At 36.1% G+C, this 27,917-nt stretch overlaps 1 protein-coding gene across 15 annotated transcripts in view; it reads left to right on the plus strand.

The window, feature by feature from the left end:
• The window catches only part of TRPS1 (transcriptional repressor GATA binding 1), a 257,873-nt gene extending 230,130 nt beyond the window's left edge, over positions 1-27,743 (plus strand). For all 15 annotated transcript variants that reach the window (XM_041769392.1, XM_041769398.1, XM_041769400.1 and 12 more), the window contains 2 exons: positions 17,929-18,051; positions 21,074-27,743. In XM_041769392.1, the coding sequence (XP_041625326.1) occupies positions 17,929-18,051; positions 21,074-22,135 (1,185 nt within the window). In that variant the 3' untranslated portion in view covers positions 22,136-27,743. The remainder of the gene's footprint in view (positions 1-17,928; positions 18,052-21,073) is intronic.
• The last annotated feature ends 174 nt before the right edge of the window (positions 27,744-27,917 follow it).

The raw sequence follows: 27,917 nt of genomic DNA on the forward strand, positions 1-27,917 counted from the left end.
GTGCCTAAAGTCAGTGTTTCCTAGTTTTTCAGTTGCAGGTCAGATGATTTATCCTCATATTGATCTAGTTTGGGTTGTATTTTCTGCCACAAGCAACTGAAAGAAACTAAAAGTTACAGTGGTAAGTAATGACCGAGAGTACATTCAAGTCCTTCCACCTACCTGCGTGAGTTCCTTAGCCCCATGCGTGTGAGTATGTGTGAGAGTGTATGCGTGTGCGTGTGTGTTTCATATTTCTCGTTGTTACAGCATTTAGAAGCAGAGGAATCATAAAAATCTTAGTATTTAGACATGTCTACGTTCTTGCATCATTCTCTTAATTGCTTCATGTATATTTACCTTACCTCCCCTCAAAATTATAAACACTTCAAAGGCACTGAACTTTCCTTACATGAGGTGATAATTTAAAGTAATAAGACGTTTATAAATAAACATACCAGAACTTATTACCAAGTGAGTGTAGACTTTCAAAACCACCACCTGAGGAAGCTGCCAATTTATTCAGGTTTTGCTGACTTTGGAAAGAACATTGTTGTAAGTCTTTAGAATAATGATCAACACCAGTTTCTGAGCCATGAGATCACGCCAGCGATCTGTTAGTTGTATCTAGCTTTTACTCAGAATGACACTACTGTAACTAACACTCAGCCTAGTGAGCCCCCTTCAATTCTGACTGGCTAGCCTTCAGCCGTGAGATCCACCTGAGTCCCGGCTGCTCCCTGAGCATTCTCCTGGGAGCTACACCACCCAGCAGTGACGGGGTAGCTCCTGACCTCCTACAGGGCCCTGAACTCTGCTCCTGCACCACAGCCAGCACTGGTCCTACCTTCTATCAGCAACTGTCCACACCCTGCTGGTTGGTCATGTTGGGTACGACCAACATGATTCTACTCATCATGGTTACTCTGAATACATTTTGCTTTCTTTCAGAAATGAGATCTGTCCTCCAGGAAAGTAGATTGTCTATCACTGAGAGAATCAATATAATGAATATTACGAACATATAACTCTGAGAAACTTTGAAGGAAGTGTAAGTTTAGACTCAGAGGCCTTGTCATCTTTCTATAATAGCAAGTGATTAACAATTGTATTTAAAAATTATGGATGAATAACCTGTAATCGATAAGTAAGTAAGAGTATGTTTCTTATGCTCTTCAGTGTGTTTCTAGTGACTTGAGGTTTTGATTCTGTGGGAAGCAGATAATTTTCATCTCTGTTCCTGAAAAAGGAGAAGAGGCAGTTTATAGAGCAGTGAATTCCTAAGGGAGAAAATCCTTCCTTTATTGATTAAATATCAGGCATTTAGGTTGTAAGTTTTTTCCTTTCCTGTCTGCTATTTTGGCAAGCCAAGAAGATTTCAACAGGTAATAAACATTCAAAGAAATAAAGGGGTGGAGAAGGCTGTGCATTGGTTGCTAAGGAAAATCTAAATCAACTTAGAAGGAAGCTAAAGGAAACCAATGTTTATGGCTTGGACGAAAATGAATTTTAATTGCAGTTCTAATGGAAAATTATACCAGTATTGCCAAGTTAAAAATTATGTATTTATCTAATAATAAAAGCAAGTCGAATCATTTAAGCTAGGAGCTGAAAAATATGTTTTTCAAAATAAGGATTTTTGTAGATGTATGACTATTAAAGCAAAACCTCTCTGCTAATGTTCTGGGATTACATTACAATAGCGTATTGCATAGTAAAATAAGTAAAAGAATGGAACACCTCATAGAAGTTCCCCTGTCGTAAGTGAATAGCCTTCAGAGTTTACTTTGAAATATGGATTTCAGAACTAGAAGACCGAATGTTTTAAAAATGTTATTGTATCTCAGACTACCAATATTACATTCCCCATCACAGGTTTGTCTAAAACTGTTTAAATAAAAACCATCTAGAATCACTCATGTGAAATATGTATACACACACACACACAAAGGCGAGTGTGAATATATATCTCCTGGGTTAATTACTGTGCTGTGTATGGACATTATGATGATGCTCAAGTATTATCAGCAATAGAAGACTTAGTGTGATACAATAATCATTTTTAAATAATCCTAAATCTACTCAAGTTGAAATGATTCTGACAGCAGGAGCTTTAAACAGCTGCCCTGAGCAAAATAGACACTACTTTCTTTTAAAGTTGAAAAAGAGAAAGGTAACAATTATCCCCGAGACACTGGAAACACGGTTGTCTGATTTTCTTTTCCCCCAAATGCCCTCACTTCTTGTAAAAATAACACTGTGCTTGAGTTGTGTTAGATAGTGGTCAACCTATCAGCAGCAGTGATCAGAAAAACAGATAACTAATAAATTAAAAATATAATTGAAATTAAGAATAGCTTCATATAGGCTTTTAGTTCTGTGCTATAATTTATTATCTGTCTGAAGTACTTACAGAATTTTAAGTCCAGCTGCCATGTGGAGCCAGGGTAGGAAAACATCACTTAAGCCTAAGAAGCTATGCAAGATTAAACTCGATAAGGAATTGAGTAAGGGTAGAAGCTCTGATGATTAGATATTATGTTGTTCTCCCTTCCTCCTTCATCTATAGATCCAGTATGGCTTTTTATCAAGAGGCTTCTGAGTAAGACCAGTATTCCAGTTATATCAAACTATTTATTTAGTTACTGTATTAAATATTATCTATCTGGAGGTATTTTTAGCATAGATTAAAATTCCCAGTGTGCCTGCAAGTTATTTGCCCTGTAAGAAATTTTGAAAACTTTTTCCCTGAAATTGTCTAACTTAATCTCGATTTATATTGAGTTTTTAAAAGTAAAATTCTGGAAAGAGCCTCACTAACCAGACTTGAAACATACTGCAATTTGCAACGAGCACATAATGGCATCCACTCAATGGTAGGGGTTGAAGATGAGAACATTCAAATGAATTTCTTCTCCATTTTAATAATCATGCCCCCTATGTTAATGAACTCAATTCATAGTGATTATTTTCAAATTCTCTCTACATCGTTTCTCTAACTGACCACAAATGTTTGTAATACTTCAGTGTTCTCTGAGTTTCAAAATGACTCGCTCAGATAGGAACTCATATTATTTTTCCATTTCTGATCCTTCCCTCCCCCCACAGTTACCAAAGAATACTCATGTTTTAGTAAATCAGCCTATTTTCATGCTTAAAAAAAAAGTCAAGTTCAAGAAAGAATAGCACAGCTGTTCAAGATGTCATATCTTATAAAACAAATCTATTAGGAGGGTCAAATTCTGGAAGGGGTCAAGTTAATGGTATAAGTGGAATAATTTGGTCATTTTCTGAAATTTGTAAACCTACAAACATAAAAGCCCTGCATTAGATCGGCTAATTAGCTAAACCTCTGCTAATGGTGATTTTCTTCTTCTTTAAAAGTTAGGACTTTTATGTTTAAGGCTCTCTATTACTCTTTACTTTTTTTTTTTTTTTTTGGTACATGTGAATTGCTTTGAATTTTAGTCTGGTATCAATCAGTCTGTAATGTTTATTTTTGAATTATTGCCTTCATTTGGGATGAGTTTCAAAGATGACTATTTCCATTTTTATTTTGCCAAAGACATATACACACGGGCACACTAAGTGTGTGTGTGTGTGTGTGTGTGTGTGTGTATATATATATATATATATATATATATATATATATATATATAATGAGTGAAATAAAATATTGGAAAATAGACAGAAAAAGAGGTATGACTTAAGTCAAATCTAACTATTTAACCTGTCCTTCAGAAAGTACACAATTTTTGGCACATGTAATATCTGCAAATGTTTAATCATACATAAATTATTCATTCTTCATAAAATGCTACCTGCTTATTTCTTAAGTTTCATTGATTCTGTCATTATACTTTTTATATCTACTTTTCCATCAGAGAAATTTACTTTCTAGTCAGATATAACCCTTTATTGGGGAAAGAAGTGTAACTTTTTTGTTTTTTTTTTAAAGTAAACCCTTTAAAATACGAGATTATCCCTTCTGAGCTTTTTAAATTATTAAGGAGGACCTAGAAGTCACTTTTTTAAAAGGAAACATGCATGCATAGGTGCTTATACATATTGTAAGTGTATGTTTTGTTTATGTGCATGTGTATATATATATATATATATATATATATATATATATATATACATAAAATAGAAGATGTCACATTCCAAGTAGTTGCTTATTGGATATAAGCTTATAGCCAGCACCCAAATTAATTGAGAGGTTTCTAAATCTTTATCTGTATAAATCTAAGTGGGTCAACTTTATATAGTCTGTGGATTAAATATCCATTGCTATATTTTGTGTGATTGCCGTATATGAAAAGAAGAAAACTAGCTAGACTGAGTAATATTCATAAAGGAACTTGGCCTACCTAGCATTCCTTTATGTTGTAGAAAATTCCAAAGGATCCTGATTCCTTCCCCAAATTTCTACTTGTGTTTTAGGATGAGACATGTATCTTCGACAGACTCATGAATCTTATGAAAGCAAATAAGTCACTACCAAACTGGTTTTATTTATGTAATGAAATCCTAAAAGGTCTCTTTAGGGCCACAATCAAAAAACAAACAAACAAAAAACAGAAGAGAGAGGGGGAAAGAGTAGAGAGATGTTCATATTTTTAAATGCATAATTGATGTGATAAATTTTAAAACAGTCACATGCGGGAGTTTTAGGATCACTGTTCCTATTTTTTCATGTTGTAAAAATAGAATAAATAAGAGCTTCTTTGTATGACTTTTATACATATGTGCATAAATATGTAACTATAGATAATTGAATGATATATGTGTATATACATGCCAAAATCTTATTCAGTAGTTTCTAAAATCTAATATCTATTGAGACTCAGTATCTTCTGAAACCAAGAGAGAAAGGAAGAATTTAACGCTCATTGAATTCTTGATATATGTCAAGCGTAGCATTCAGTGTTCTCCCATATACAATTATATTTATGTTAATTGAGTGTGTATGTGAATTAAGAGAGCTGTAACAGAGTAATAAAAGCAAATCACGAGCTATTGATGTCTTATTTTCCACTATTAAAAGCAATATTAGGCTGACATTTAAGACATTCTCCTAGGTGTACCCTGTTGCTTCATTTCTCTTTTGGTCTTTTGTACATATAGTTAATTATATTTCTTCTCCAGTCTCCAGGAAACTCATGGGATTTTTTTTCTCTTTAATTTAACAAAACATTGGTTTTTAGCCCTTTATAATATATAATATTGTTTTAATGAATATAATATATAATATTGTTTTAATGAAAATAAAAGCAACTAGCAACACCTCACTACATGTCAGTGCTGAAATGTTGCACTGGATTCATTTCTATATGTATGTATATTCATTGTGTGTGTGTATATATATGTATATATACATTCATATATATATATATAAATACACACATCAACATATGCCATTTCTCCTAGTTTCTCCTAGTTTCTCCTAGTGAGTAATCCTAGAAGATTACTCAGAAGCTCAAGCAAAGTCCATTTCTTTTCCCTCCTGTCATATAATATATAGTCTAAATATGATACATAACTTACTAATTTTATTTTGCATTTCACAAAAGTGAAACTGTTTTTAATCTAAGTCCTATTTTTGTAATGATGACTACCATATATATTTCATGAGTAAAGCTTCACTTAAAGTATAATCTGCTGATCATGGCATGCATATATGTATACACAAACATATTTTCAGCGCAATGTCTGTTTATTGAAATTAACAGAATCCTGTCTTCTGACAGAGGTCAGTTCAATTAAGCTGTCATTAATAAATGCCTACTATGTGCAATACACTGATAATGCAAAGATTAAAAGAAAAATAGACCCTTTCTTTAATAGCCCCAGTCCCCTGGGAGTGACTTGCATCTGTAAATAATTGGAATCCAGCACTCTATCTGCTGTACCTAAATGCTGAGAAAGCAGAGCCATTTGATGATTTAAGACAATTCAGTATATGAGAAAATAAGGCAGAATTGGCATTCTGATGTTCCAAAGCTAAGCTTACACACTGACAGCAAAATACCTCTTATGAGGAAGAGTAGTTTTGATATATTTGGGGTAAGTTTGTAAATGTGGAATAGCACAGGAAAACAGCTAAACCATTTGTTGGATCTCTGGGGTTTTTGTCGTATGTTTTTAATTTCAGCTTTTCTATGAATCTGTTTTTGAAATATTTTTAAGAACTTGGTAGTTGGTGGTGTTTTCTTTTTCTTTTCTTTTTTTTTTTTTAAATTCGTATTACTCCACAATACGGAGAAATATTTCTTGTAGGCAAATAACCTTAAAAAATTGATTTGGGGGCAGCCCCAGTGGCCCAACAGTTTAGCATCGCCTTCGGCCCAGGGTGTGATCCTGGAGACCCGGGATCAAGTCTCACGTTGGACTCCCTGTGAGGAACCTGCTTCTCTCTCTGCCTGTGTCTCTGCCTCTCTCTCTCTCTCTCTCATGAATAAATAAATAAAATCTTAAAAAAAATTGATTTGGGGTCATTTCTTGCTTTAATATGTTTCTATCTTCTGCAAAGATTCTGAACAGTTTAATGATGTTTGTCTAGGGAAAAAATAATGCTACCAGAAAAATCATAAACATGAGGCAGGGGAAAATAAAGTTTTAGAAAACTTAGTTGCTGTGTTTCATTTTCAAAGCCCCTCTCAGGAAATAAAATCTCACTCACCAGGAGTTTTGTGTCTCAGGATGTGCTGCCAGGCCTCAGTATTGGTTTCCTGATACTCTGCTCGATGTACAGAATGTCACAGTATAAAATGATTTTAACTGTTCCTGTTGGGAGGAGTGACTGAGGGGTCGTCTCGAGAGTGCTTGATGCGATGAGGTAGTTCTTGCTTTGGTATGTGATACAGTGTGATTAACAAACTCCAGATCACACAGAGAACCGGGTCCGAGTCGGGTTATTAAGTGCAGTTCGCTACTCAAGACGATGTATTGCCTTGCTCTGATATGGTAGTACTGGAGGGAAGAAAAAAAAGATATATATATATATATATATATATATATAAACACAGACAATCATGGCTTTCTTCTTGAGCAGCTGCAGCCAGTCCCACTAATGGACGTGCAAAAGCAGAAAGTGGCAGCACAAGGTATGTGTTCGTTTTTACAGATGGTACTGCAGACAAGTTGGTAATGGAAAAGGAAGTCGTGTACGTGAGCTATTTGAATGTGTGTGGGGGGGTGCGACATGGGGACAGCCTATTACAGTACTTTCCTGTGTAATTAATTGACTGTGTGAGTTACTGAAGAAGCAGTTTTCCCATGAAAGATTTCAGTGATTACGAAATTACATCATTATTGTTAAGGAAATTCATAATCTCAACTTGTCTTTTTAAAATCAATGTTATTAAAACTTTGAAAATCAGCTTAGATTTCCCTGTCTGCACCGGGCTTCTATAAATGAAATTATCTGCTCCAGTTTGGTTTTACCCATACCAATAACAGAATTCTCATTTGAAGATACATCTTCGATTACAACAATGACATAACCTAGTAAGCACTTACTTCAACCGTCAGAGAGGTATATTTAAGTACCTATGATTTTATGTATCCCAAGGAAATACAAAACTGAGTAAAAATGAGAATATTTTAAAAGAATTATTTATAGATTCAAAAGTTGAATGAAGTTCAGGTTTGTTTTTCTCACTTTTTTTGTATTTAAGTCCTAGAGGACCAAATAGTACAAGAAGTATTCCCAAGATAGTATTTCAAGTATTTAGTCCAAATCGCGTATTTAGTATCACAGTCTCTTGTTGACACACATTTGCAGATTTTTAACGTGGCTCGTAATTGTTTTGAACTTCAGTATATTTAACTGTATTTCCATAATTTGTATGCTGTTCAGTGGAAATAAGCAGCAATTACCATCCTTCTGCTGAGCAGACTACATGCTATGTTTTAACATCTGATCTGTACTATATCCTCTCAACTTGATAGCCTCTAAAAAGTGTTTAGAGTTAAGAATATTTTGGTCTTAGGTGTGCTGTGATGAAATGGAAACTATATCACACAAGAAAAGTATCAGTCAGCTCCCTAGGTTGATGAAGAACCTATACTTTTATATGTAATGAGGGGAAATATTTAAGGGGAAATAATTATAAATATTTTTATATTATCCAAATCCGAGAAATTTATTAAAATAACCTCATCTTTCAGAATTGGCAGCATTTTATGTTGAATAATGATGATACCACACATTGCAAAAGGTCTCTGCCAGGGAACATACAAGTATATAAAGTAAATCTAGTAAATTGTTATCTGAACATATGTGTTTACAGAACTTGTCAAAACCCCAGCATCATTTTTCCTGCCCCATCTCTAGCCAAGACTAATGCAAAAACAGGGATTCTTGTTCACAGCTGCCCTCCCATGTGACTGGCATTAGGAGCTAAGTCAATGGTATTGACTAATTTCTGCTTTTAAGCAGAGGCATACTTTACATCCTTTTTTTTTTTTTTCTTTATTGAAATGGCAGGATTAAAACACATGTACTGCACCCATTCCCCCTCCCCACCACTACCTCTCCATCAGCCAAATGTTGTGTTCCTCTGGCTATGACTGTATCTATCAACCTCAAAACAGATCGTTGCCATATCTGATCAAGGATGAGTCATTTCTTTTTGGTATCTCAAAACTTGCATAATTTCAATCAGCTGTTATAGGGTGGTTTGAAGAGATAAGCGTTCTTCAAAGCCAAGCTACGGTGAAATATTTTTGGTAAAAATTCCCCAATCACCTCTTTAGTACTGGTGCATGAAACATCGTTTAGAACTGTGGCTCTCAAGTGAGGGAGACTTGGGTTTGTATCTTAACCCTACTATTCAGCATCTGAAAAACATTGTTAGGCCTCAGTTCTCATCTGTAAAATGGAGGGTAGAAGAACAGTAACAACAACAATAATAATAATAATACCTGTCTCTTAGGATCGTTTTAAGGAGGTCAGATAATGAAACAAAGCCTCTAACATGATATCCTACACATAGTTAAGTCTTGAGAAATATTAGGTGTATGATGTGATTATTAAGGAAGCCATTAAAGGGAGTCAAGCAAGAGAATTCTATCAGATACTGATGCAGAAATGATTTCTAGAACATTGTCCTGTGTTTTTATCTAGACTTAGAGACTAGGATGTACTTTTTGACACTAGCTAAATCAAAGAACCATTCTTAGTCTTTTCACCTCATCAGTGAAAGTGGGAGAATAAGAGTACCTGATAATTCATTTTGATCCAAACCAGGATATTTAATAGTAGGAGTTTTCAACCTTCAGATCGGTGGACATTCAGGTCCATACCAAATGCTCGGATACATTTTGTGAAGGTCATTCTTTCGAACAGCCCGAAGTTATTTGTAAAACATTTTACTTACTTTTTTCTGGGGAGAGTGTTATAGATTTTATCAAAAGAATTGTTAGGAACCAGTGAAGAACCATTGATATATATATATGTGAATGCCATGAGGATGGAAACTTTATGGACCAATTATTAGCTGTTAGCTAATTTGAAAAGATTTTTTTTTAATTTTGAAAAGATTTTATTTTATTTTTATTTTTTTTATTTATTTATTTATTTTTTTTTATTTATGATAGTCACACAGAGAGAGAGAGAGAGGCGCAGAGACACAGGCAGAGGGAGAAGCAGGCTCCATGCACCGGGAGCCTGATGTGGGATTCGATCCCGGGTCTCCAGGATCGCGCCCTGGGCCAAAGGCAGGCGCCAAACCGCTGCGCCACCCAGGGATCCCCCGATTTTATTTTATTTTTTAAAGTAATCTTTACACCCAGCATGGCCTCAAACTTAGATCCCAGAGATTAAGAATCGTATGCTCTACCAACTGAGCCAGCCAGGCATGCCATTGAAAAAGAATTCCTGATTATCATTTGGTATTTTCTGTTTCTTCTAAAATAGCCATCATCATCACTATCATTATCTATTATAAATGCATCCCTACATAGATATATATAAATTAACTCTTTGGGTTTTTCTTTAAGTGTACAGAAGCTGAACCCTTTGGACTTTTTCTACAACAGGTTTCTTCTTTATCGTTATCACTTAAGATTTTTATTTTTTATAATGTAAGTAATGTCCATAATAAATGTGTTTACAAAATATATCATTACGTAAAATATGCAATAAATTTATTAAAACAGAATCAAGTATAGGGGTGCCTGTGTGGCTCAGTCTATTAAGCATCTACCTTGGGCTCAGGTCATGATCTCAGGGTCCTGGGATTGAGCCCTGCATCGGGCTCCCTGCTCAGTGGAGAGCTTGCTTCCCCCTCTCTTCCTGCTTGTTCTCTCTCTCTCTCTCTCTCTCTCTCTCTCTCTCTCTTTCTCTCTCTCCCTGTCAAATAAATAAATAAAATCTTAAAAAAAAGCATCAACTATATTCCCATGCTGAAGCTTTCTTAAGAGGTGCTAAAATTGGTTAACTGTGCCTCCAGAAAGCCTTTTTTCTTCCTTTTCAGTGTCAGGTGTTGGCACTGGCATGGAAGAAAGTCCCTGTGGAGAAAGCCTCCAATGATTGTTGTAGCTGAAGGTGAAAATGGATCCATGGTGGCAGAAATAGAAGCAGTGAAAGACTTGAGTAGTTCTTTTGACAATAATGACTTTCACGTGGAATGAAAAAAGACAGTGCAGACATAAATTTTCAACCATAGTTTTAGCTGTCTAAATACATATTGCTGTAAAGGCAGAACCTTATTACAGAAACAGTGTGGGTAGAACTCCAAAGATTTGGGTTTTTCTAGTCCTAGTTCTTTATGTAATTTGGCATGACCCTGGATATTTGGCTTGCTCATTTACCAAATATGGAGTAAGTCAAAGAATGGAGATGGAGTCCTCAGACCTATGTAATGGGTTCTATATGTGTGTGACAAATTTCTAAATTCTGCAGATTTGAAGAAACAATATGAGTAATTTGAAGTATGGGATATATGTCTCAAAATCTTAATTTTTCTGCTATCCCACTTCCATAGTCACCAAGTACATCTCAGGAAAAATGGAGCTAATATGTTTGGCACAGTAGCATTTCCTGATATCTGGGGCAACTTCCACAGGGTGATGCGTCAATGCAGTAAGTCTTGGGCACATTCATACCTGGGTACAGTGTATGGTTACTAGAGTATGCATTGCCTCATGTCCTGGAGCAGAGGTAGTTCCACTGCTCCTAGCCAGGGATGTCAGCTTTGTTTACACTAGTCTCCATTATCATTGCTGATGTGTCGAGGAAGTGAATTTAATAAGCAGGGTAAACAGGTTTTGTTTCCAAATTCTGAGGTAGGAGATCATAAGATGGGTGCTTGGCTGAACCTTGCAGAGTCTCTTCAGTGTTCTGGCAAGAAATCTGAGGGCAAAGAGGGCTGTTTTAAATCAGGCAGAGACTTGCTGTGCAGCCCATTTCAACTGCACTGTTCTTCACAATTCTATTTGGAACAAAAGTCAGCCAAGATATTGGTAACTTGCTTTGTGTTGGCAGCATTCTTTCCCTGCTCTTGCTAAAATATCAGATATCTTGTGCTTTGGGTAAAATTCTGGCTATTAATTTAAAGATGGTTGTAGCAAGCCACCATCTATTTTTTAAGTGGTTTTAGGTGCTACTTTCTATGCATTCTGTAGGATCTACTGATATGTGTACTCAAAAGCTGATTAATCCTTGCTTGGGGGGGTGGGGATTAGAAGGGAGAGGGGGCCTTCTGTGTCACTCGGTGGTAATAGCAGTGATAATGACTAAAACAGTAAGCATTTATTTATTCATAATTATAGAATCTCAATCCACTACATGATTGTATTAAACACATTATTTAACTCAACTTTTTTAGTAGTCAATCAGGCAGTGTTATTGATTATTATACTATTATTATAGGACATTATTATTTATGGGATAATAAACAAGCATCAACTTGTTTCTGAAATGATGAGACTATTACTACCCACTTTGTTAAAGGAACACAGAGAGTAAGCTCTTCAATCATTAGGTAACTTTCAGCCTTTAAATGAGATTTATTGGGGCACCTAGCTGGCTCAGTTGGTGGAGCATGCAACTCTTGATCTTGAGGTGGTGAGTTCAAGCCCCACATTGGGTGTGGAGATTACTTAAAAATATAAAATCTAAATAAATAAGTAAATAAATGAGATTTATTGATATATTTTGGTTTCTTCAGAAATGTCCACATAATTTGCATGAATTAAACTCTCAATGTTTATGAACATCTCAACTTGTGTCCCATTAACTCCACATTTAGTATGTTTCTGGCACATTCTACTGGAAGCCCAGAGAGATTACAGACCATGTTTGTCATATACATCATTGTAACCCCATTTTGTAACATGGTGCCAGGCACATGCTAGATATTCAGTAATTATTCCATTCCCAGAACCAAACTGAGTTAAATTTACCATTGAAATTTTATTACTACAAAACTGTACCAGAAATTTCTATCATAGCTATTTGTACGTGTCCCTAAAATGGAGTTTGCAAAGATTATTGATATAATCAAATAAACACAGAAATTATTTGAAGAGTTAAAAAATATTTGAGGTATATCTGTACTAACAGCATGTATATCAAGTTTCAGATTGATTTTAAATGTCTAAGATATAAAACCATAAAAAATGAGAGTAAATACTCCACCTATCAAAGCTTATTATGTAATTACATGGTTTCAGTGTAGTTCTCATACATGAAACACTAATATAAAGGATCATTTCTGCACAAGTTCCTTTTCCAATGGAGACTTTAATATCTTGGAAATAAATAACCCATGTATTTATTTCTAAATGTTAAACCACTTGAATGAATAATTCAATCAAATTTATTTCTTATTAATCAAATGAAATCAATTCTTTGTTAATGAAATTTGAAAACCTTAAAATGTTTGGTTTTGGCTGATTTTTAAATAATATAAGCAATAGAAACAGCTAAACCAATTTTAAAACTTTTTTTTTTATTTTGTTTTCTTAAGACACATCTGAGCTCACCAGTACATGTGCCGAGGCTCAACCCACTGATCTGTAATCGACTAAAGAATTAAACCCCCTACAAGCAAAATTTGAACCAGAAGCTTTCAGAAAAATGTAATGATAGTGATACCATACAGTGGTTAGCCATGAACCTAAATTACATTTTTTGTTTGTTTGGTCTGTTATTTTAGTCATTATACCTCTTGGTGCACTTCAAAGCAGGAAAAAAAAAAATATATGTTGGATTTAAAGTGTATTTGTATTAAAGATAGGTATGTCTTTTTCTATTTCCAGTCCTAACATGGATGATTGTCCAAATTCATCACCTAAATTGTTGTTGTGAAAATCAGCATTGTGGTCATAATACATTTGAAATATGGAAAGGAAACAAGTGATCCCGAAGAATTCTCAGTAATTATCACTGAAAAGTACTTGCTAGTTGTTGGCTGGCTTCAGAAGTTCTTGCAGTTAACTGTTTCTATCACCATCCTTCCTTTTTCACACAGGAAATTATCAGCCAACAGAAATTATGTAGAGGCAACCCAAATGTAACCTAAAAGTTTCTAGGCAAGCTATAAAACTTGAAGCTTAAAAAAAAAAAAATCAGTTCTTTGAATTGTTGCTTCTGGAATTTTTTCCTTAGAAATTTTCATTTTCTTGTAGATTTGGTTTGGAACCCACCTTCCTTCCCTCTTTCCTTTAGTTAAGCCCACAGGGAAGCAGAAGGTCAGAGAATGTGGTGGCTCTGTGGCTTCAGATATACAAGTGTATAACCTTTGTTCAGCTTGAGGGTAGGGTAAGAATGGTGCTAAATATACCCCTCATGTACACGAGTGGTGTCATCCCCTAGCTAAGCATTCCTCTCAGGTACTTTCCAGAAGTGACCTTACCTGTGTGACTCAGTTCTCCTCTCTCCTGTATGATGTCATGGAGGTATAAAATATTATTAACTCTTAAACAGCTTGGGGGCACCTCGGTGGCTCAGTTGCTTAAGCACTGGACTCTTGGTTTCAGCTCAGGTCATGATCTCAGGGTAGTAGGATCAAGCCCCATGTCTGGTTCCCTGCTCAGCACAGAGTCTGCTTCAGTTTCTCTCTCTCCTTCTCCCTCTGCCTCTCCTCTGTCTGTCTCTCTCTCTCTCAAATAAATAAATAATAATTTAAAAAAAAAAACAGCTTGCAGAAAAGGAGAAGTAATCTTATTTAAACATAGACACATACAGAACCATGGAGAACGTATGACCATAATGATGTGTGTCAGGGGAAAATGGAGCCGTGTTCTTAGTACTTGATTTTGTATCCTCAGGACCTACCAAGTACCTGGCTTCAACTGTTCCTCAAAAATAAGCGTGAAATATAGAAGTGGAAAATGAATTCTCTTGATTTTCTTTCCTACAACATCATTAGTCATCTCTGCCCAACTGGAAGTAAATTTGTCAATCCAAATGTGTGACATTTAAAAGGAATATTTTTTAAATGCTTTTTTTTTTCAAAAATAGGAGTGACTATTAATGATAAAAAAAATAGCAAGTTAGATTCTTTTCTTTTACTTCCAGTAGATTATTTTTAACCTTATTAATGTTTAGTGTCTCAAGACAGAGCACTGTCCTAGGTACCTGTTTCTTAGAGTATTTGATAACTATTAGGAGTCATGATATCTGTCCTTAACAAACACAGTATAAAGGAGAATGACAAAATATTTTAAAACTCTGTCATGCATGATAAACTATGAATTAAAGTCTTCAGTGCCTTTCTTTCTCTTTAACAAGGCCAAGCTTGTTTTTTAAAAAGTGGGGCAAGGGAGACTTCTGTTCTGCCTGCCTTCGGCAGTAGCCCTACACTCTCTACACTTGATTGGGCTAAGGATGTTGATAACTTAAAAAGATGCTTTATTGTGTCCAGCCAGATTACATTACACACAGACCAGGTCAGGGCTGTCATCTGTGTTGTAGGTGAGAGCGATGTGGCGCAGTTATGCTTCCGTGGTCTCACAGCTAAGGATACTGCCCACTGTGCCACCTTCTCTGCTGCTTGCAGAAATTCCAAGTGCGCCGAAACTAAGGTGGTACAGTGCTTAACCAAAGTGATAAATGTGTTTAGATGGGAGTTAACTTAATATGTGAAATATTTCTCACCTCCCTCCTACTTTCCACCCCCACAGAAGTACACTCCTATTGAATCCTAGGTGTGAACACCTAGATATTTCACTCTGACTCAACTTTCCATTCTCATATTTGATAAGATTGACACAAATGAAATACATTTGATAATATCCAACTGTATGTCTTGAGCATCTCTAGAACGTTCAGTAAGTAGATTAAGGAGATGAAAACAAAACTAACCAAGTATTTTTCTCTTACAAAAGAAAATAATTGAATCCCTTTGATAAATAACTAACTTACTGAGTGTTTACTACATCCCCGGCACTGTTTTAATTGCATCCACTTGCCCATACACTACAGCAGCTCACACTCTAAAGATGGGGAAATTGAAGCTTTGAGAGGTTAAGTAACTTGCCTAAAGTTGCACCTGGCAAAAGGCAGAGACATGTTTTGAATACAAGTAGTCTGACTCCTAAATCTGATTATTAACCTCCATGCTCTACTGACTCTGAGTAAATGAATCCAGAGTACCCCTGATGTCTTTAAAATAAGATATAGTTTTCCTAAAATATACCTCTTTAGTGGAACATAAGTGCTGCTTAAAGCAAGATATGCCTGTGGAAACCAGTGCTATAATTTTAGGACTTTCCCTCTAACTAATGAAGGGCATTTTCTTTGCAAGAGAATTAAGCACAAAATTGTGCAAGGATTGAAACGCTCTCAGAAACCAGGATTACACCCACTTTGGCATGCTGTGTCAAGCACCCAGGGCAGAAGTAAAGAAAAGCAGGCTGGAGTGAATGGTTACAGATTCAAATTTGAGCCTCAGCCATATATGTGGGTTAGTTTCCAAATGGACATTTACATTGCCTTTATGTGGATCAAGTTGGTGTTTATTTGCCAAACGTGTTATTTAGATCTAGGAAAAAGATGGCGCGGCCCCAGGGAAATTGCACAATTATAACCTAAGTAGGCTCCCCAGCTAACTTCAGATAAAGGGGGCCCCAGAGTGTTTGATAAACATAGCATCTAATAGTTCATTGATTTTTTTCGGGGGGGGGAGCAGTCAATTTTGCAGTAGGTCCCAGTTGGGACTTGTGGACTGACACCCAGCCTTTGCGGTTGCTCTCACCGTGATGCATTCCTGGTCCTGACTTGGGTGGAGAGGGAGAAAAAGGGGAGCCAGAGATTATCTTTGTGAAAAATCTAGCTTTTATTACATCACCTAAAGTAGCACAACCTGCTACACTAATGAAATCGTGTTCTTGGTTGAAAAGGGCAATTGTTAGCCTGACTTTGTGCGCACTAAAAACATTCCCCCAATCTTGTTAAATTATTGCTCTCATTTCAGATTTTTATGGCTGTGCAGCTTACCAGCCCTCATTTCTTTACGTTTCATTCATTTTCCTTGTATTGATGATTAATGGAGGATGTCGAATGTTAGAGTGAGCAGGCATCAGCAATTGCAAGATCATAATTAGTTTAGCTGACGAGGGCCTCTGATAGCACTTGCATCTGGATGGAAAAATTACCCTATAGGGAACTGGCTGCTCACCAGGTCTTTTTAGTGATACATTGTGAAACACCCGATGAATCAAATGCCCTTTCAATGCCAAGAAAGTGTTCCAGTCTTGAAGCCAAAATTATGTCTGCAGAAAGCTTTCCATTTGAAATGTATCAGAGTACAATTATAACCATTGTATTTTCTTGGCAGGGATACCACTCGTCTACAGTATGGACTCAAGTTAAATAAATTGCCTAAATTTTATGAATCCCTGAAATTTTGACTTACGGTATTTGTAATTTTAAATTTATAATAAAATTGGGTTCCAGCAACATTTTTTCCACTCTTTATCTAACGTGCATATTTTATCATTAAAGGCTTTGCTTCCTAGAGAAAAGAGAGTGAAGTTGCAATTCAGGCTGTCTTTTTTTTTTTTTTTTTTTTTCAGCAAGAGCATTTCATTTCCTGCCTGTTAGTATTTGCGCCTACAAACACAGCCTGACTTTTGTTTCAATGAGTTTAATGGAATCATTACTTGATAGCAAGAATGGAACAAGCAATACTAATTATCTACTTTTAAATATTCTTAGAGTATTTTTGAATCTGGTGATTACAGAATTCAGCCCACTAAAATCAATTTGTATTCGGAAATGCTTGTGATTTCCAAGTCTGAGGCAAATAAAATAAATAGCCATTGATGGGACTGGCTTGTCTGGCTTCAGCAGGCACCTCATAAGGGTTCTCAGTAATACTGTACTTTGAGTTGGCACAAGTTTTGACTGGTCCCCTCAGCTTTGGGAAATAGAGGGTGTTCTCTTTCGAAGTTTATAATTGCAACCCAAAAAGTAGAATTGAGTGTGTGACATCCTCTTAATACTTGTGTTACATTAATGACATCCCAAAAGACACAAATCAGGTTTAATTTTAAATGGTTTCCATACTGCATTTATTCCACGCTTGACTATATTTCTAAAGCTCAGGTAGCCTGTGCTCCCCCCTTTCTAAAGTATATTAAACATATTGCCACGTTCTGTCTTGTGACTTTTGTTTTGACACTTTTAAAAGGTATATTTTAGGGTTCAGCATTTAGGAGCCATCATTAAAGGCACAAAACCCAAAGTTCAAAAAGTTAAAGCTGTTTCTGTGAAAAGCCTTTGGTGTTGCACACACCTCATCCATCACTGTAGGGTTAATTATAATGAAAATCAGTGGTGCCTATTAAACACAATTGAACCTGACCTCATTATGGGCAGTGTGGTTTTATACTGTCATTGTTGCTAGTCTAAAGACAAAACTCCTGGGTTGATTTGGTCTAACTCCACTGATCATGTGACTCACCTCTGACCTTGTGTTTTTTTCCCTGTTTCAGAGGCGAAGAGGCTCGGGTGTTTTCTGTGCCAATTGCTTGACCACAAAGACCTCTCTCTGGCGAAAGAATGCAAATGGCGGATATGTATGCAACGCGTGTGGCCTCTACCAGAAGCTTCACTCGGTAAGAGCTTGTTAGACTGTTTGAGGAAAAGCTTTATAAAGCAGCCTGGTCTGTGGTGTGATGTGTACCATTCCCTGGCTTGCAGTGCCTGCTCCCGCAGGGTTTAATAGAGTCACTTTGAGAGCACCTGTGATTTATGGTGAAGTGGCCTTAGATGTTAAGGGGAGATATATTTGAGATCATTAGTAATGCATTATGCTTCTTTTGATATAAAAGAAGAAAATGATTGATTTCTGAGAACTTCCCATAACAGATAGTCAAATTAATGGTTATCAGAATTTGGTGAAATTAATTTAGGCAGAAAGGAGAAACCCTAAAAGTTCAAACACCCATAAGAAGGGTTTTAAAAAGAGGACTCTCCTATTTCACATAAAATACAGGGCAGGTAAAGAATGCTTATTTTCACATTGACTTCGGAATTTGCAATGTCCTCTTGGCTGCTTTGGGTGCTAGAAGTCAGGCATAGTCAGAAGAGTGGGTCTGAACTAGGACCTAAGAATGCCAGGTTCTTCAGTTCTTCAGATGGATGTATTCGAGTGAGGTATCTGAGGGCCCGAAAGGCACCCACCCAGTAGAGTAAGGTGCGAAAGTGACTTCTCCAGCTGACTTTTTAACTGTCCAGCTGAATTCTTTCTGTGACTCACTGAGGTACTTCCAGAACATCCCAAATTCCCCCCATCTACATATTAACTTGACTTCTTGGAGGTTTTTTTTTTGGTTTTTTTTTTGTTTTTTTTTTTAGTTTAGGAAGTTTATCTGCTGACAAGAACTGCCTTAAAAATAGGAATACCCCACTTAGTAAACAGAAATCCATTTCCCTCTGCCTTTTTCGTTTTGTTTGGCATTTTCCCATAGCTCTTAGTACAGCCAATGAATAAATTACAGCTACAGGGAATACAGTTTTAGACAAAACGTCCTCATAAACAGACCATTGGAAGCACTCTTTAAAAAACGCATGCTGCCAACAATACTAATTGGTGGTAAACTGTAAAGCTTTAGTTATTGCATGTAGCTAGCAGAAAGATTCTCCCCTCCATACCGCATCACCTTCCTTTTGCTTCACCTTCACCATTTTAGCACAGCAATAAGCTTTCATTTAATGAGTATGACATTAATGATTTTAATTGAATTCTGGCCAACCAGAGGCCAAGAATTAATTAAACTACTGCTCTTCCAGGTTATGATAATTTAACAACTATGATATAAAGTAAACTCTTTCTTTTACAATTATTTTAATATTCATCTCTCCAGAGGCAAGCTGTTGTTCAGTTCTGAGTTTCTTTACATCATAAATTTAAATACATAAAGGTTATGCTCACATGTCAAAGACTGTCACAAAAGTTACAAAAGTTTTAAAAGGGTATTAATTCAAATTTTAGGTTTCCTGATAGATAGGTATCAAACACTGCATATTTTCATAATACAAATATGAGCTTTTTATAAACCTGAGCACTCTGAGCAAAATAAATGAATGTGGCATATCCAAGGGATGTGGCATTTTCATTCTGAAACCAATAATTGATTTGTCAATGACAAGTGTGTTATCTTTCTTGCCTTCAGAATGCCTCTGTGACAATAGAAACATCCCAAGAAGAATTTATGTTATGTTTTTTTTTAAGGTCTAAAAGGTACTCTCTTGCATTAAAGTGCATTTTTCTAGGAATAATTCACAAATTACATATTATATATGTGTATGTATGTATAAAAATACTTATTTCATTCTTTGTAGAAATTATTTGCTGATTTCAGTAATCTTTTAGAAGACTCAGGTTTTAGCTCACTTAAAGATTTTCCTAAATTTTAATCTGTAAATTTGCATTAATTTATTAAACTTATTCTTTTGGTCTTATAAATCAAAGTTAGAGTTTTAACTGCAAGTAAAGTTTCTAGGATAGTCCTATCTATGGACTTTAGTCATATAATACAAATGCTTATTGAACATGTACATAAATACCAATCATACAGTGCCTAATCTGAAAAAAAACCAAACTGAGTAAAAGTCAGCAGTCAGCATTTAATCAAAGTGCAGAGTAGAATGGTGTATCAGGTATTTGGACCAAAGCTACAGAAGAATTTAGTTTTTCAGCAGAAAACAAATGCCTCACCTGTTAACAAGTAAAATTTTCCATAGTGATTATATAAAATCCTATTAAACAAGGTGAAAGAAAAGTAAAAGGTTAAAAAAAAAATAGTTTGCCACTGGTAGGGCTTTGATTACCTAATCTATTTCCTCATGATTCTGTTCATTTGTCTTTGATTACTTATGCCCTGATATTTAGTACTTTATATTCACATTTGCCATTATTTAGAAGAATGCACGTAGTCGTCAGCTCGGGCTACCATTACAAACTACCATAGACTGGGTGGCTTGGACAGCAGAATATATTTTCACACGGTTCTAGAGACTGGAGGTCTGAGGTCAGAGTACCAGGGTGGCCGGGTTCTGGTTGGAGAGCTCTTTTCCTGGCTTGGGAAAGTCCTCCATCTCTCTGTGTCCTCATCTAACCTTACTTGTCTCCTAAAGACCAGATCTCCAGATCCAGGCACACTGTGAGGTAGAGCTTCAACACACGGATGAGTCTATAGCGATGTACAGTTTTGCCACTGTTGTCATTAAAACCTATCTCCTCGGTTCCTATATTAACTAGTGCATGACTCAGAAGTTGAGAAATAGTTCAGAAAAATCATGTTTCTTCAAGTAACTTTCTACACAGTTTTATCACTAAATGATGCAATTCCAAAATCTATTGAGTTTGGAAAAGCTGTTTTTAAGTAGATTAAAGTTTTCAGTCCTCCCTGCAAAGTTGGACATGATTTAATTAGGCTAAAATAGTGTGCTTTGGTTCCTGCCTCTGATCCTGCTTAAGGCAGAAGGAGGAGATTTAGTAAATCTATAACATAAAGTCTACCCTTGCTTTGAACTTAAGTGTGGTTCATATTTGCGAGGAAATGTTAATGCATTTTAATGTCTTTTTTCACGTCTCCCTTTTATGTATTGTGTGTGTGTGTGTGTTCTCTGCAGACTCCCAGGCCTTTAAACATCATTAAACAAAACAACGGTGAGCAGATCATTAGGAGAAGGACAAGAAAGCGCCTTAACCCAGAGGCACTTCAGACTGAGCAGCTCAACAAACAGCAGAGAGGGGGCAGTGAGGAGCAGGTCAACGGAAGCCCCTTAGAGAGGAGGTCAGAAGATCATTTAACTGAAGGTCACCAGAGAGAAATTCCGCTCCCTAGCCTGAGTAAATACGAAGCCCAGGGTTCATTGACTAAAAGCCATTCTGCTCAGCAGCCAGTCCTGGTCAGCCAAACTCTGGATATTCACAAAAGGATGCAACCTTTGCACATTCAGATAAAAAGTCCTCAGGAAAGTACTGGAGACCCAGGAAATAGTTCATCCGTGTCAGAAGGCAAAGGAAGTTCTGAGAGAGGCAGTCCCATAGAAAAGTATATGAGACCTGCGAAACACCCAAATTATTCACCACCAGGCAGCCCTATTGAAAAGTACCAGTACCCTCTTTTCGGACTTCCCTTTGTACATAATGACTTCCAGAGTGAAGCTGATTGGCTGCGGTTCTGGAGTAAATATAAGCTCTCTGTTCCTGGGAATCCGCACTACTTGAGTCACGTGCCTGGCCTACCAAATCCTTGCCAAAACTATGTGCCTTATCCCACCTTCAATCTGCCTCCTCATTTTTCAGCTGTTGGATCAGACAATGACATTCCTCTAGATTTGGCGATCAAGCATTCCAGACCTGGGCCAACTGCAAACGGTGCCTCCAAGGAGAAACCGAAGGCACCGGCAAATGTAAAAAGTGAAGGTCCCTTGAATGTAGTAAAAACAGAGAAAGTTGATAGAAGTACTCAAGATGAACTTTCAACAAAATGTGTGCACTGTGGCATTGTCTTTCTGGATGAAGTGATGTATGCTTTGCATATGAGTTGCCATGGTGACAGTGGACCTTTCCAGTGCAGCATATGCCAGCATCTTTGCACGGACAAATATGACTTCACAACTCATATCCAGAGGGGCCTGCATAGGAACAATGCACAAGTGGAAAAAAATGGAAAACCTAAAGAGTAAAACCTTAGCACTTAGCACAATTAAATAGAAATAGGTTTTCTTGATGGGAATTCAATAGCTTGTAATGTCTTATGAAGACCTATTAAAAAATACTTCATAGAGCCTGCCTTATCCAACATGAAATTCCCTTCTTTTATTCTTTCTTTTGATGAGTAGGTTACCAAGATTAAAAAGTGAGACAAATGGTCAGTGAGAAGAAAAATAAAAATGGAAGATGGTAAATAGTCACGTTTTAGAACCTAGTAAGTCAAAAAACCATCTTGGCGAATGTGTACTGTGGAAATGGTCCATAAGAAGTATCACCAGACTCTAATTATTATGTTTGTAAAGGAAGAGATCAAAACTATCTAGAATTTGAAAGGGTTTACATACTATGATACTAATGCAGTATTGGGCTGGCCATTGGACCATCTGTTCATAAACCCATAAGTTGTTGCCTAAATGTAGAAGTATCTGGAACTCTTAGGCAGATGAGGAGAAGTCCAGTCTCCAGGGCAGTGAAACGAAAATAGCACCTCTTACATCAGTCTCCTCTCATTGACCATGTTTCTGACTTAGACCTAGAAAGGCGAGCTGTGGTTAGGCTTGGTGAGAGAGCCCAAGGAAAGTGACAGATGGTGGCACAATGATTTTGGCCAGCCCTGCCTGTACATACACATGCACACCCTCTCTGATATTTTTGTCCTTTAGATGTTCAGATACTCCGTTCAAAAGTAGTCCTTTTGTTTGCAATTTAGGTTCGTTTTGTCCAAATATATATATATGCATTTTTTAAAACAGTGTCCTCAGTGCTTACATAGTCTTTTTTTTTTAAGCCAGAATATTTTTCTCGTATGTGATGAAGCAGTTTGGATTTGTTTTTTAAGCCTCCTCTTGGTCACCAATCAATCTCACTTGGCACGTTATAACTAAAGGGATCCCCCCTCCATTCAAAAGGTTAGATGGATACAAAAGTCCAGACCATGGGCTTCATTTGTTTAGAATACATGGTATTTCTCCACAAGGTAACCTGCTGTATTATTTATTTTCTTTTGGTTAAATGTAACTTCCAAACTTTGTGGCCAGGCAGCGTCTAAGGTTACGTCACCACAGACTGACACTTGGTATATGTACCAGTCACTCCCTTCATTAGATTTATACAGGTTTCATTACGTAGCATTAAATAGGATTCTTCGAAGTATATCTTCATAGTACTTTTAATACTTAAGGCTTTGTAAAACTATCCATGAAGGGAAAGCTCCTCAGCATAACTGCTCAGGGAAATAGGGCTACATAACTGAACATTAAGTAATTGGTTAAAGGTGCTGGTAGTCGAGCCCCAATGCTTGCTACGAGGATGTATGTACAAGGACTGACTTTAATAATTTGCATTATATTGTCCCAACCAGTAGTTTATTTTTTGCCACGGAGATGTAGAAGATATTACAAGCTACTGGATGCACTGTCAGATTAACTTATTTCATTAAAGAAGTTGGGAGAACAAATAGGAGAAAAAAACTTATTTTTCTAGTAAATATTAATGTATTACATTTCAAATAATGGTGCCTGACATATTGAATAATTATTTTCTACAGTGTACGTATGCAACAAAGATATTCCATCATGCATTAGAGTCAGTTCTGGCTCTGCCTAGCTGTTTACATTTGCAAATGTAGCAAACAAGGTAATGAAGCAACTATTTCTATTGCGGTAGATACCTTTTTTGTGTGTGTGTGTGTGCATTAAAGTTGTAAACGGTAACATGAAACAAATGGAAGTTCTTGATATAACGGTATGGAAAACAAGAAGGAAATGAAAATATTTTTATGCCTACTTAGGAAAAAAAAGGGTAGCACTATTCATTCCAAGTACTTTTTTTTTTTTAATTTTTAAGCTCTTAACTCACATTGTTATGCTTAAAATGATAAACATATATCCTCTTTTTATTGCTTTGTCTATGTTTCGGATGAAACATTTCAGAAATTATTTTGATAAGCGCTGCCGGCCCCCGCAGCACTGGTGTTTTTATTGCGTTCTGTAGCCGTGTTTGCACTCAGTTTTACAGAATTCCCAGTTGCTTTGTATCGTTTTGTTGTGTTTGGGTTTTGTTTCTTTTTTCCCAGTGCCAGGTCTTTGTTCCTTAAAGTTGGATGGCAGGTAGAGTTCAAGCAGTTTGTGACTGTCGTAGTGAATGAAGTTAAAATGTCTTTCTGATGTGTTGTCATTTCCATTCTTGCATTTTTGTTTTCATGTAAAAAAAAAAACAGAAAAAAAAAACAAAAACAAAAAACAAAAACAAAAAAAAGGGAGAGAAAGAGAGAAAAAAAGAAATCAGGACTAAGCCTTCAGCTTCAGTTTCATTTTTAAAGGGCCCTATTCTGATCTCACCTGTCTAGCTCTAATATTCACATCAGCTGAAATAAAGAGGTGGCTTGAGGAGCTCTGACATGCAAATTACGTGATGCTAACTTATCTTTCTTAGGAATTTTGATGAATGCATCTCAAAATGTACAGGCAGACTTGAGAGGTGGCCATTATAAAGATCTTAAAAAGAGAGGAGATTTCCCAAACAACAAAACATTTTTTCATTTTCTTAGTAGAAAGACTAGTAACCAAGTGCACTGTGGCAATCCTTAAGCAACATTATATGTGAACTGCTCATATCAGCAAAATACCAGAAGTTTGGTTAACTTGGGCAATATTACAGGTATGACTTTTTGGGCAAAACTATTCCATAAACAATTTCTCCAGTGTGTCAGATACAAATAGGTTGTTCATTTTTGGCATGTATTCCTTTTTATTTTTAATCTGATTTTTGTTTTCTCAGACAGATGTAGTAGTAATGATTAGCATTGGAAAATACATATCACTATTCTTGGAATATTTATGGTCAGTCTGCTTTCAGTAGAATATTCTTGATAGCATTGACACGATAGATCTTATTCCATATTCCTTTATTATTGATTATTTTATTCTCATTTTTGCTTTCATTTATACGTATTTTGATGGAGAAGAGGTTGGGCTTTTAAAAAATAAGAAAAGTTATTGTAACACTAAAATACCCCTTATTTTTTGACTTCTGAAAGCCTTTGTTCCATCTCTCAAAATATAAAAATGGTTGGTTGTTATTTTTATTTGGTTTATACAGTTTCCAAATGATTTTGCCTTAAATTGTGATTTTAAGTGAGCTATTTAGGTACTTAGCATTTTTTTTAAAGAACCTTCAAAATGATTTAGGAATTTCCCCGTCTTGGAAAAGGCTTCCCCTATGATGAAAACTATATGCCAGCTAAAATTATATACCATTGAAAAACTGTAAGTCTTTTGAAATTACTTGTCTCTATTCCAAATCAAGCTTTGGGTCAAACTTTAGGTCAGGACCAGCTTATGCATTCATTCTGCCTTTTCTTACTCTTTCTTTCTTCCTCTCTCACCTATATATTCATACTGTTGTTTGGGATAGAAAAATCATAATGAGCCAGCCCACCGAGCCAGCCCACCTTGGAAGGATGTGGATTAAGAGACACTACAGGACTCTAAGTGAATGAGAAAAGGATGGAGCTCTAAACCTTAACATGTTAACTCTGTAGTTCAAAAGGAAAAGAGTGTGCCCATTCTTTCTACATGACATATTGAGATGTTCTTTTAAAAAATCAACTTTTAAGATAGTGATGTTTTGTTCTAAACTGTTCTCTTTTAGTAAAGGTAGATTTTAGAAAACAAGCATGGGGATTCTTTTCTAAGGTAATATTAATGAGAAGAAGAAAAAAAAGTGATTATCTTTAACAGCTCTTTGTTGAAGCCTGTGGTAGCACATTATGTTTATGATTGCACATGTGCACATAATCTATTATGATCCAATGCAAATACAGCTCCAAAAATATTAAATGTATATATATTTTTAAATGCCTGAGGATATACATTTTCTTAATAAATTGAAGAGTATCAATACTGCTATTAAAATAATTATTAGCCTTCTGCTGTGTGGCTGCAAAACATCACAAGGTGACCTGTCTTGAGACCTCTGAACTGCCTGCCTGTTTAGTTAGTGAATATTAATGCGATTCCAAGTGGGGATATCTGTCATCCAGTGGTGGAAGCATGGAGTGTAGAGCCTGGTGGTCAGCTCCTGTGCTGTATGCCAGCCTTTTCCCTAAAGTTTACATGGGCTCACAGTCCTTGGGTTGAGGGTCATGCCAAAAAAAAAAAAAAAAATGCAAGGCGTCTTTGGTAAGGAAGTAGGTGAGAGGTTGCTGGCTGTCCCTAGATCACAGGAGAAAATGCTGGATTTGAAATTCAACCAGAATATGAAACTAAATATGCTAACCAAAGGTAGGTACCATTAGGTGGAATTCAATCAGTAGGCAGCTGTAAATGAGAAGAGGATAGAAAGACATGCATTGGGACTTTGAAAGGATATGTTATTTTCCCAAAGAAAAACTTGGCCAAGGGCAGAAGGATGGCTTCTCTGGAGAACACTTCCTTTTGGTTTTCCATTACTGTTTCGTAGACCGCTGATTCACACATTTCTGATAGTAGTGCAATTGTTTAGAAATTGTCCACAAATATTTGCAGTAATTAGGACCTCTGGAAGACACTAGGGCAGAAGTGTGTGAAGTCAGGGATGAAGAGAATGTGAAATTCAACATTGATCCACACATGGAAACTGGATAATGTCTGCTCATGTGTTGTTCTCTTAAAAGGAAAGGTAGAGCTGTAAGCTTCACTCCATCCTACACCAGAGAAAAGCAAGAGTAACTTTACATGGAAGTAACATTTAGCCTTCAGCAGAGAAGATGGTCCTTCAAGACCCATAAGTCCCAAAACTGGATCCTGGTTATACCCCTGGTTGTTTTTCATTTTAACCTGCAGCAAATCACTTTTTCTTTTCATTCCTCAGGTTCCTCACCTGTAAAATGGAAAAAAAATATATTAATAATAATAATATTAATAATAATAATAATAATGGTAATGTAGTACTTGTTTTGTAAAGCACTTTGAGATCCTTGGTTGAAGGGCACCATAGGAGTGCCAAGTATTATTATATGGCCAAGGGGCTTTATTTAAATTCTCAGTTCCCAAGGGCCAAGAAAGGTTGGGGTCATTTTTGTTAAAGATGAGCTGTAAATATCATACTAGACAGCCTATAGTGTTGACTATGAAGAGGCAAAACTATTACAAGGCTGATAAAACGATAGTTTCTTAATGGCTACCAACAAGGCAAATATCACAGTAAGAAATGCCAAATTCCTTAGGGTGGACTATTTGACAACGTGGTTAATTGGGGGGTGGGATGGGGTTGGGAAACATCTCAAAATGCCAATGTAAAATTAACTTACAGCAATATTCACCAGCAGAAAATGTCTTTCATATGGAATGATTTCATGTTGCTAAGAAAAAATTCAATTTGTAGTCCTGATTTGAATATTAGAATGTTGGCTATAATAGTTCTGTTCTTACAACACATGGAATTTTTTTTGTTTTATTTAATTTTGTTTTCATAGTGCATGTTCATTTCTACTCACAAACATGTTCTTGGTGTATTTCTTATGCAAACAATCTTCAGGCAGCAAAGATGTCTGTTACATCTAAACTTGAATAATAAAGTTTTACCACCAGTTATACATAATGGCGTTGTATGGTTTATATGGATTCATTTCCTCCACACAGCAATAGGAAATACAGACCATTATAACATATAGACAGGCTCTGATGAATTGAGATGGTGAAATCAAATCATCATTTTCAAAGAGATGACTAAGATTGAAAAGGCCTGGATTCTCTCAACTTGTTTTGCTTTGCT

This window comes from Vulpes lagopus, chromosome 9 (assembly GCF_018345385.1).
Source record: "Vulpes lagopus strain Blue_001 chromosome 9, ASM1834538v1, whole genome shotgun sequence".
Lineage (NCBI taxonomy): Eukaryota > Metazoa > Chordata > Mammalia > Carnivora > Canidae > Vulpes > Vulpes lagopus.